We start from the raw sequence: 12,929 nt of genomic DNA on the forward strand, positions 1-12,929 counted from the left end.
AATATACAGAAATCTATTTCATTTCTATGCACTATCAACGAAATATCAAAAAGAGAAATTAAAGGAACAATCGCATTTACCATCACATCAAAAAAGAATAAAATACCTAGGAGTAAACCTACCTAAGGAGGCAAAACACCTGTACTCTAAAAACTATAAGATGCTAATGAAAGAAATTGAAGACGTCACAAACAGATGGAAAGGTATACCATGTTCTTGGATCCATGTTCTTGGATTGGAAGAATCAATATTGTTAAAATGACCATACTATCCAAGGCAGTCTACAGTTTCAACACAATCTCTATCAAATTACCAATGGCATTTTTCACAGAACTAGAACAAAAGATTTTTAAATTTGTATGGAGCCACAAAAGACCCAGAATAGCCAAAACAATCTTCAGAAAGAAAAACGGAGCTGGAGGAATCATGCTCCCTGACTTCAGACTATACTGCAAAGCTACAGTAATCAGAGATTCCAACCAAGCCGGGAACGTCAACAAGGGAAAAGAGAGAGCTTCTGAGACAAAGTTCGGGGTTAACCCATTGCTGTGGTGAGAGGCTTCAGTAAATCACAGCTGAAATACACTGGACAAACGTTGGTGATTCCCAGGAGTTAAGAAAACAGATGCAAAAGCAGAGAAAATTTTGTGATTTCTTCGTCTTTTCAGCACTGCAGTTATGTGTTCTAAGCATCTTCTGAAAGCCTCTTTGTAAATACTTTTAAAAGGCCAGAAAAATGTTAGTGTTGCTGCCTTAGATGTTCCAGTCTGCCTTCTGCCTTTCTCCGATGACTACACCATTACAATCGAAAGAAGAAAATTCCAGTCAAGAAGCCTTAGAGGGCAGACAGCAGAAGCAAGAAGAACTACAATCCTGCAGCCTGTGGAACAAAAACCACATTCACAGAAAGAGAGACAAGATGAAAAGGCAGAGGGCTATGTACCAGATGAAGGAACAAGATAAAACCCCAGAAAAAAACTAAATAAATTGGAGATAGGCAACCTTCCAGAAAAAAAATTCAGAATAATGATAGTGAAGATGATCCAGGACCTCGGAAAAAGAATGGAGGCAAAGATCGAGAAGATGCAAGAAATGTTTAACAAAGATCTAGAAGAATTAAAGAACAAACAAACAGAGATGAACAATACAATAACTGGAATGAAAACTACACTAGAAGGAATCAATAGCAGAATAACTGAGGCAGAAGAACGGATAAGTGAACTGGAAGACAGAATGGTGGAATTCACTGCTGCAGAAGAGAATAAAGAACAAAGAATGAAAAGAAATGAAGACAGCCTAAGAGACCTCTGGGACAACATTAAACATAACAAATTCGCATTATGGGGGGGTCCCAGAAGGAGAAGAGAGAGAAAGGACCGGAGAAAATACTTGAAAAGATTATAGTCAAAAACTTTCCTAACATAAGAAAGGAAATAGCCACCCAAGTCCAGGAGGCACAGAGAGTCCCATACAGGATAAACCCAAGGAGAAACACGCTGAGACACATAGTAACCAAATTTGCAAAAATTAAAGACAAAGAAAAATTATTGAAAGCAGCAAGGGAAAAATGGCAAATAACATACAAGGGAACGCCCATAAGATTAACAGCTGATTTCTCAGCAGAAACTCTCCAAGCCAGAAGGGAGTGGCATGACATATTTAAAGTGATGAAAGGGAAGAACCTACAAGCAAGATTACTCTACCCGGCAAGGATCTCATTCAGATTCGATGGAGAAATCAAAAGCTTTACAGACAAGCAAAAGCTAAGAGAATTCAGCACCACCAAACCAACTCTACAACAAATGTTAAAGGAACTTCTCTAAGTGGGAAACACAAGAGAAGAAAAGGACCTACAAAAACAAACACAAAACAATTAAGAAAATGGTCATAGGAACATAAATATCGATAATTACCTTAAACGTGAATGGATTAAATGCTCCAACCAAAAGACACAGGGTCACTGAATGGATATAAAAACAAGACGCATATATACGCTGTCTACAAGAGACCCACTTCAAACCTAGGGACACATACAGACTGAAAGTGAAGGGATGGAAAAAGCTAGTCCATGCAAATGGAAATCAAAAGAAAGCTGGAGTACCAGTACTCATATCAGGTAAAATAAACTTTAAAATAAAGAATGTTACAAGAGGGAAAGAAGGACACTACATAATGATCAAGGGATCAATGCAAGAAGAAGATATAACAATTATATGCACCCAACATAGGAGCACCTCAATACATACGGTAACTGCTAACAGCTCTAAAAGAGGGAATCAACAGTAACGCAACACTAGTGGGGGACTTTAACACCTCACACCAATGGACATATCATCCAAACAGAAAATTAATAAGGAAATAAAAGCTTTAAATGACACAATAGACCAGATAGATTTAATTGATATTTATAGGACATTCCATCCCAAAACAGCAGATTACACTTTCTTCTCAAGTGCACACGGAACATTCTCCAGAATAGATCACATCTTGGGTCACAAATCAAGCCTCAGTAAATTTAAGAAAATTGAAATCATATCAAGCATCTTTTCTGACCACAACACTATGAGATTAGAAGTCAATTAGAGGGGAAAAAAACGTAAAAAACACAAACACATGGAGGCTAAACAATACATTACTAAATAACCAAGAGATCGCTGAAGAAATCAAAGAGGAAATCAAAAAATACCTAGAGACAAATGACAATGAAAACACGATGATCCAAAGCCCTTGGGATGCAGCAAAAGCAGTTCTAAGAGGGAAGTTTATAGCAATACAAGCCTAGCTCAAGAAACAAGAAACATCTCAAATAAACAATCTAACGTTACACCTAAAGGAACTAGAGAAAGAAGAACAAACAAAACCCAAAGTTAGTAGAGGGAAAGAATTCATAAAGATCAGAGCAGAAATAAATGGAATAGAAACAAAACAATAGCAAAGATCCATAAAACTAAAAGCTGGTTCTTTAAGAAGTTAAGCAAAATTGATAAACCATTAGCCACACTCATCAAGAAAAAGAGGGAGAGGACTCAAATCAATAAAATTAGAAAGGAAAAAGGAGAACTTACAACAGACACCACAGAAATACAAAGCATCCTAAGAGACTACTACAAGCAGCTCTGTGCCAACAAAATGGACAGCTTGGAAGAAATGGACAAATTCTTAGAAAGGTATAACCTTCCAAGACTGAACCAGGAAGAAAAAGCAAATATGAACAGACCAAACACAAGTAATGAAATTGAAACTGTGATTAAAAATCTTCCAACAAACAAAAGCCCGGACCAGATGGCTTCACAGGTGAATTCTGTGAAACATTTAGAGAAGAGCTAACATCCATCCTTCCCAAACTCTTCCAAAAATTTGCAGAGTAAGAAACACTCCCAAACTCATTCTGTGAGGCCATCATCACCCTGATACCAAGACCAGACAAAGATACTACAAAAAAAGAAAATTACAGACCAATATCACTGATGAATATAGATGCAAAAATCCTCAACAAAATACTAGCAAACAGAATCCAGCAACACATTAAAAGGATCATACACCATGATCAAGTGGGGTTTATCCCAGGATTGCAAGGAATCTTCAGTATATGCAAATCAATCAATGTGACACACCATATTAACAAACTGAAGAATAAAAACCATATAATTATCTCACTAGATGCAGAAAAAGCTTTTGACAAAATTCAACACCGATTTATGATAAAAACTCTCCAGAAAGTGGGCATACAGGGAGCCAACCTCAACATAATAAAGGCCATATACAACAAACCCACATCAAATACCTGTCTCAATGGTGAAAAACTGTAAGCATTTCCTTTGAGATCAGGAACAAGACAAGGATGTCCGCTCTCACGGCTATTATTCAACATAGTTTTGGAAGTCCTAGCCACAGCAATCAGAGAAGAAAAAGAAATAAAAGGAATCCAAATTGGAAAAGAAGTAAAACTGTCACTGTTTGCAGATGACATGATACTATACATAGAGAATCCTAAAGATGCCACCAGAAAACTACTAGAGCTAATTAATGAATCAGGTAAAGTTGCAGGATACAAAATTAATGCACAGAAATCTCTTGCATTCCTATACACTAATGTTGAGAAATTAAGGAAACGCTCCCATTTACCACTGCAACAAAAAGAATAAAATACCTAGGAATAAATCTACCTAGGGAGACAGAAGACCTGTATGCAGAAAACTATAAGACACTTATGAAAGAAATTAAAGATGATACAAACAGATGGAGAGATATACCGTGTTCTTGGATTGGAAGAATCAACATTGTGAAAATGACTCTACTACCCAAAGCAATCTACAGATTCAATGCAATCCCTATCAGATTACCAATGGCACTTTTACAGAACTAGAAGAAAAAATCTTAAAATTTGTATGGAGACACAAAAGGCCCCGAATAACCAAAGCAGTCGTGAGGGAAAAAAACGGAGCTGGAGGAATTAGACTCCCTGACTTCAGACTATACTACAAAGCTGCAGTAATCAAGACAATATGGTACTGGCACAAAAACAGAGATATAGATCAATGGAATAGGTTAGAAAGCCCAGAGATAAACCCATGCAACTATGGTCAACTAATCTATGACAAGGGAGGCAAGGATATACAGTGGAGAAAAGACAGTCTCTTCAAGAAGTGGTACTTGGAAAACTGGACAGCTACATGTAAAAGAAAGAAATTAGAACACTCTCTAACACCATACACAAAAATAAACTCAAAATGTATTAGAGACCTAAATGTAAGACTGGACACTATAAAACTCTTAGAGGAAAACATAGGAAGAACACTCTTTGACATAAATCACAGCAAGATCTTTGTTGATCCACCTCTTAGAGTAATGGAAATAAAAAGAAAAATAAACAAATGGGCCCTAATGAAACTTAAAAGCTTTGGCAAAGCAACGGAGACTACAAGCAAGACTAAAAGACATCCCTCAGAATGGGAGAAAATATTTGCAAACGGACAAAGCATTAATCTCCAAAATATATAAACAGCTCATGCAGCTCAATATTAAAAAAACAACCCAATCAGAAAAGGGCAGAAGACCTAAATAGACATTTCTCCAAAGAAGACATACAGATGGCCAAGAAGCACATGAATAGCTGCTCAACATCACTAATTATTAGAGAAATGCAAATCAAAACTACAATGAGGTATCACCTCACCCCAGTTAGAATGGCCATCATCAGAAAATCTACAAACAACAAATGCTGGAGAGGGTGTGGAGAAAAGGGAACCCTCTTGGGAATGTAAATTGATAAACCACTATAGAGAACAGTATGGAGGTTCCTTCAAAAACTAAAAATAGAATTACCATATGACCCAGCAATCCCACTACTGAGTGTATACCCAGAGAAAACCATAATTCAAAAAGACACGTGCACCCCATTGTTCATTGCAGCAGTATTTACAGCAGCCAGTTCGTGGAAGCAACCTAAATGCCCAACAAGAGACGAATGGATAAAGAAGATGTGGTAAATATATACAATTGAATATTACTCAGCCATAAAAAAGAACGAATTGGGTCATTTGTAGAGACATGGATGAATCTAGGGACTGTCATACAGAGTGAAGTAAGTCAGAAAGAGAAAAACAGATATTGTATATTAACACATATATGTGGAACCTAGAGAAATGGTACGGATGAACTGGTTTGCAGGGTAGAAATTGAGACACACATGTAGGGAACAAACGTATGGACACCAAGGGGGAAAGTGGCAGAGGCGGGTGGTGCTGGTGCTGTGATGAATTGGGAGATTGGGATTGACATATATACACTAATATGTAAATATGGATAACTAATAAGAACCTGCTGTATAAAAAAGAAAAACAGCTACAGTAATCAAAACAGTATGGTATTGGCACAAAAGCAGATTGTATAGATCAATGGAACAAGATAGAAAGCTCAGAAATAAACCCATGCACTTATGGTCAATTAATCTACGGCAAAGGAGGCAAGAATATACAATGGAGAAAGGACAGTCTTTTCAGTAAGTGGTGCTGGGAAAACTGGATACCTACAGGTAAAAAGAACAAACATTCTCTAACACCATATCAAAAAATAACCTCAAAATGGATTAAAGACCTAAATGTAAAACTGGATACTATAGTACTCCTAGAGGAGAACATAAGCCAAACACTCTTTGACATAAATCATAGCAATATTTTTTTGGCTCTGTCTCCTAGAGTAGTGGCAATACAAAAATAAACAATTGAGACCTAATTAAGCTTAAAAGCTTTTGCAAAGGAAACCATAAACAAAAAAAGACAATCTGCAGAATTGGAGAAAATATTTGCCAGTGATGCTACCGACAAGCGATTAATTTCCAAAATATACAAACAACTCACACAGCTTAATATCAAAAAAACAAACAACCCAATGAAAATATGGGCAGAAGACCTAAATAGACATTTCTCCAAATAAGACATACACATGGCCATCAGGCACGTGAAAAGATGCTCAACATAGCTAATTATTAGAGAAATGCAAATCAAAACTACAATGCGGTATCACCTCACACCAGAATGGCCATCAATAAAAAGTCTACAAACAATAAATGCTGGAGAGGGTATGGAGAAAAAGGAACCCTCCTACACTGTTGGTGAGAATGTAAATTGGTGCAGCTACTGTGGAGAACAGTATGGAGGTTCCTTACAAAACTGAAAATAGAATTACCATGTGATCCAAGAATCCCACTCCTGGACATATATCGGGATAAAACTCTAATCTGAAAAGATACGTGCACCCCAATTTTCATAGCAGCACTGTTTACAATAGCCAAGACGTGGAAGCAACCTAAAGAAGATGTGGTATATATACACAATGGAATATTACTCAGCCATAAACAAGAATGAAATAATGCCATTTGCTGCAACATGGATGGACCTAGAAATCATATTAAGTGAAGTAAGTCAGAGACAAATATCATATGATATCACTTATATGTGGAATCTTAAAAAATGATATAAATGAACTTATTTGCAAAACAGAAATAGACTCACAGACATAGAAAACAAACTTATTGTTACCAGAAGGGATAACAGGGGGTAGGGGGAGATAAATTAGGAGTTTGGGATTAACATATACACACTATAAAACAGATAAACAGCAAGGACCTACTATATAGCACAGGGAACTGTATTCAATGTCTTGTAATAGCCTATAATTGAAAAGAATCTGTAGAAGAATATGTATATATATTCTTTTATATGTATGACTGAGTCACTTTGCTGTACACCTGAAGCTAACACAACATTGTAAATTAACTGTACATCAGTTTAAAAAATGGATTTAAAAAACTGCACGTGGGGCCTCCCTGGTGGCGCAGTGGTTGAGAGTCCGCCTGCCAATGCAGGGGACACGGGTTCGTGCCCCGGCCTGGGAAGATCCCACATGCCGTGGAGGGGCTAGGCCTGTGAGCCATGGCCGCTGAGCCTGCGTGTCCGGAGCCTGTGATCCGCAACGGGAGAGGCCACAACAGTGAGAGGCCCACGTACCGCAAAAAAAAAACCCAACAAAAAAAAAACTGCATGTGAATCTACAATTATTTCAAAATAAAAAGTTTAATTAAAAAATAGATTACTGAATTGTAGAATCTGGGTGGTGGATATACAGATATTCACTATAAAATGCTTTCAAATTTACTATATATTAGAAACGTTCTGTAATGAAATATACAAGAAAATAGATTTTTCATGTCTACATATGCAGCGCATCACCATTACATCTTTACAGTATTATAATGCGTATATTAAATGACAGCTTGAAATAAATCCAGAAATCACACACATCAGTATTTAACCAGGTGAAATGAGCCTATATTCACACAAAAAATTATATGTGAGAGCTTATGATGTCTTTATTTACAGTCAGAAACTGGAAACAAGCTTAATGCCTCAGCTGGGGAATGGATAACCAGACTGTGACACATCCTGTAATGGAATATACTCAGCATTAAAAAGGAACTTACTACTAATACACGTAACAATATGGATGAATGTCAAATGCATTTGCTAAGTGAAAGAAGCCAGATTTAAAAGACTGCATTCAGTATGACTCCTTTTATGTGACATTCCTGCAAAGGAAAAAGTAAAAAGACAGATATCAGACTGGTGGTTGCCAGGGCTTGGGCCTGGTGGCAGAAGGTATTTCAGGGCTTGATGGGACTGTTCTGTGTCTTGATATTCATGCTTGTTACACAACTGTGTATATTCATCAAAACTCAGAGAACTGTACACAAAAAAGGGTGAATTTCACTGTATGTAAATTGTCTTAATTTTTAATAATGAAAAAGTGTGGCCATTAATAATGAAAAATATGGCCATCGCTAAGGGAGAACAAGTGTCTTGACTAAAAACAAACCAAGTTAAAGATAATTTTAGAAAATACTTTTTCAAATGACACATGTCCACCTTCTCTCCCACCAATACCCACCCTTAGTCATACACTCTCTCCTCCCAGTTGTAAACTTTCTCTAATGTCTTGATATGGAATTCACACATAATAGAGATGAAGAAACAAACTGGAAGGGTGTTATTTCACTACAGCATAAAATTAAACTCTGAAGTCAATATGTTTAATTATAAGTCTAAGTTAAAATTACACAATTAGTTCAGAAAATGAATTACAGTGGCTGAATTGGGGAAGACATGGTCATTTATATGAAAAAGTATTTATTTCAGTAGAAGCCAATGGCATGAAAGGTGTGCTAAAAATAAAAGAGGCATAATATAATATATTCTTGGCCTTCAGAAAGGTAAATATTCAATGATGAGAGTAATATTTACACTCTGAACTTTGTTGGATCACAGCTGGAATATCTTATATAGTTTTGTCACTTAAGGTAACTCGAGAGACTTAACAGCTGCTTGTAAGTTTGTGAAGGACTGTTATGTAGGAGTGGCAGTAGACTTTGTGTTGCTGTGAAGATACCAGGGAAGCAGGCAGGTTTTATACTTATGAGTATTTCTAACAGACCAGTACAAAAGTGAAATGGTACTATGTCTGAAATATTAAGCACTCTGCTTTGATATGTGTTCAGAGGCACATCGTCTCCATTCTGTGGTCTCTGGGACCCTGTAGATTGATTTTATTCTTTATCTTACTTTAAGGTTTTAATATACTGTTTATATGTATTATTAATATCTTCTCCAGGCTAAGCATACTCAGGTTTCCTTATCTGATATAGCTGTTGGACCTTCAGTCATTCTGGTTGCCCTTGTCTCCTTAGTTATCAATGCTTTTGTTAAAATGGGGTGGTATTTTCATGAACTGTTTTCTAGCCTGTCCACGTGTTGGCAGGTGGTACTGCTGTCTTCTGTATCTGACTATCTAGACCCAGTCCTATAACTTCTATTCTCATTTTCTACAGTTTTAACCAAGAACTTTTAAATTGTTTACTTAATACCTCTTTCTAGAAAACAGAGGCTAGCACCTTAAATAGTATCTGTACATAGTAGATATATTTGAATGAATAATTTCACCCCTGTTCTATGTTTTCACACAGGTAACAGTGATTCACATTGAGGTTACTTGAAACATGCAAAAGTTTCTCTCTTTTTTTTTTTCTGTACAGGAATTTCGGCAGAAAGTAATGCTGGGAACTCCTTTCCTAGTTATTTGGCTGGTTGGGTTTATAGCAGACCTAAATATTGATTCTTGGCTCATTAAAGGGCTAATGTATGGTGGCGTTTGGGCTACAGTACAGTTTCTTTCAAAGTAAGTGTGTTGTTTTTAGCTATATTTTTAACTGGACATGTAAGAATATAGTTTGGACCTGGCTATATAAAATTAATGTTTTGTATATTTAGAACACTGCCTGTATATAACTTGTTTGATCTTAATTTAATGTTAAAGAGTTTTTGGCAGATTTATATCTGAAATCTTTAACATTTTTAACATTGTTGTTAAAAAGGACTCTAAAGGTACTTCCAGTGACAAGGTCTAACATATAATTTTTAAGGCTAAAATGCAGCTTTAAGACATTTCAATAGAAGTAGACTCAAGTTTGTTGAACTCTAAATGTAATATACATTGCTTATTTCTGGGTAACTATAATGCTTGCGCTTACCTTTCCATAGGAATTATATTTTCTTTGATCATAGGCAGTGTGCAAGAAAGGTTTGATTTTAGCACAAGGTAGAGTCTAAGCATATGAAGTAACGCTCAGTTTTGTTTTGTTTTAAAATTTTCTCTTTCTCCTTTCTTATTTAAACATTGTGATCATGCCCTTTTCTTCTTATCCCTAGATCCTATTCCCCTAAAGTGGCCCATCCAGCAAACTAGGCAGGCATTTATGATCCAGAACTTCCCACCTAATTTCTATTCCTTTAGTACCTTGTTTTCACCAGAATTTCAAAAGAGAGTTCTGAAAATAATTCAGAGAGAGATGAGAATGGCTGGTAATGCACTAATGTGGTAACTCTCAGGAAGAGGCTTAATTCTAGGTAATTAATCTCATTTTAGTGTTTCTAGGCACTCCAAGGGGTAGTGTAGGTAGGAATTCAGCAATACTCCCTACTTAGTGTACATGGATGGTTGATCCTGCTTATGTTTAATAAAATTTATCAGTATTTATTTTTCCTGAATTCTGTAAACAATGACCTTTAATTCCTCCAAGTTAGCCAGTTCATTCTCTTTGAGAAGATGTGCTGAAAGCTTAGTGGGAATGTGTAGGTAAGGAGAAGTAATGATGAAACATAGAGAAAAACTTGGGGATTGCTTTGCGCTCATTTGTTCAAATTATGTCTTTGGTGGGTAATATGCTGGGTGATAGAGTTACTATATATACTAAAGTGAGTTATTGATTTAAGAGAATAGGAATACAGTGAAATTCTAAAGTTGAAAAGTACATAGAATATAATTTTAATTCTGATGAATTAAAAGTAGCTTAAGACTCTTGCTGAGTCATTCAGCTGTGCACTCATTTCTTATTGAATATTATGAAAACAGTATGGATACTTAAGCATCCTGGATTTCTGGGTTTTGTTAAGAGTATACTATACAGAATATATGTGATTTTCATTTAAATAAATAAATATTCTTTTTTACAATGAAATATGGAGTTCAAATTCGATAAAACTTCTTGTGTTTTACAGATCCTTTTTTGATCATTCGATGCATAGTGCATTGCCCCTTGGAATATATTTGGCAACCAAATTCTGGATGTATGTGACGTGGTTCTTCTGGTTTTGGAATGATATCCTTTGGTTATAAAGGTCTTAGTTTAATAATAATTTAACATAAGAGCTGAACTACTCACGACGTGCTACAGTAAAACAGTATTCCTAGAAAAATAAGTATGAACTAATGTATTGTTTTTAAATGTTTCATATTTAATAAATTGCTTTTCAAAGCTGCTTTTAATAATATCAGTAATAATAATAATAGTGACCATTTATTGATTTTTTAAAGGGCATTTTCTTAAATACTTTGTGCTCCATTTAGTATACATCCTATACGTTAGTACTGTTGTCTCCATTTTATAGATGAGACAATTTAGGCTTAAATAGGGTAAGCAGTTATTCTTGCCCAAGGTCACACAGCTAGTCTCTAATAAAGCAGGGTAGAAACACATATTTGTCTTATTCTGTAACACTTACTCTGAACCTTTCTACTGAACTGTGATTTCCATGTTTTAGTGTCAAATTATTTTCTCTAAATATTTTATTATTATCACAACTTACTATTTTGCTGTGATAGGTAACAGTTTTCTCTTTTGCTTCATGAAAAACATGTAATGCTGTATCTTCAAATGTTGCTAACTTCAGCATATTATTTCAATGTACTATACTTTTAAAAAGTAATATAATTTGAAATTGTAAATGTGTGTGTATGTGTGAGATTCAGATCTCACATCTCAAGAAGTCAGATTCACATCTCAAGAAATAAGGACAATGTCAATTTTTGATATTTTTAATAGAAAAAAATCAACCAGTAAGACAGTCTGTTTTATTATAATAAAGGTACATGTTTCATAAATGTCTTAATCATTTTTCAAGACATTGCTATAAAAAGTATATAAGATTTTAAATGGTATGAATTATTCAGTGACTTTTAACTGTTCTGAACAATATTAATTAATAGCTGGTTTCACTTCACAGTGTTACATGTTTTAATATTGCACTCTTTTTAAGTTGTCTTGTGTATTAGACAAAAGCAAAATATGCTAATTTTCTTTGTGAAATGGAGCCTCAGAATTGTAACTACACTTCTAATTCTTATATTTTCACAGCATTGTAGGATTACCTTTAGAAAGTATAGTACTTTTAAATACTTTCTTAGCATAGTGTCTACTGAAAATTTTCCATGTGGCAGTTTTCACTAGCTCATTCTAGGCTTGTATTATACTTTGATATAAAAATTGTTCTTCAGGGATTTATTAAGCATTAGAACTATCTTATTGGAACATTTAATGTGTAAAACATACCTGCTCATTTTCAGTACCTCATTATTTTAAATTTATAAAAAAGCACTGACCTCTGAAATGACTTCAGTATTCCAGACATATTTTCTAACTTTGCTTCCTAAATTGGACAGTAAATTTTATGTTCAAGAAAAAAAGTCAGATTCACATCTCAAAATAATTTTAGACTGTTGCTGTACTCTTATTAATCTGTTTGGATGTAAGTAGAGAAAAACAGGATAATTAGTAAAGTACCAAATAATGAAAACTTTATGCCAGAGAGTTTTATATAGTCTGTGTATAAAGACTTGTGCCTAGGAACATCAGATGGCACTTAAGCGCTTGGAGACCATTTTAAACAGCAAAATCACCAAAAGAAGCACACAAATGCTAAACAAGAAGGCAGAGTATTGCCTCATGTAACTCAGCGGGGAATGTGTGCATAGGGCAACTCATATTTCTTGCTGCTTTGCACATACAAATGACTGCAAAAGCACTGTCAATATTGATTTTG

General features: G+C 35.3%; 1 protein-coding gene across 1 annotated transcript in view; it reads left to right on the forward strand.

Moving 5' to 3' along the window:
* ZDHHC17 (zDHHC palmitoyltransferase 17) overlaps positions 1 to 12,929 on the forward strand; it is a 106,903-nt gene that overhangs the window by 74,884 nt on the left and 19,090 nt on the right. Inside the window, exons 9-10 of the mRNA XM_027107080.1 lie at positions 9,587 to 9,729; positions 11,109 to 11,209. Coding sequence (XP_026962881.1) covers positions 9,587 to 9,729; positions 11,109 to 11,209 — 244 coding nt within the window. The remainder of the gene's footprint in view (positions 1 to 9,586; positions 9,730 to 11,108; positions 11,210 to 12,929) is intronic.

This window comes from Aethalodelphis obliquidens, unplaced genomic scaffold, assembly GCF_003676395.1.
Source record: "Aethalodelphis obliquidens isolate GAN/ISIS:26980383/991018 unplaced genomic scaffold, ASM367639v1 scaffold8, whole genome shotgun sequence".
NCBI lineage: Eukaryota > Metazoa > Chordata > Mammalia > Artiodactyla > Delphinidae > Aethalodelphis > Aethalodelphis obliquidens.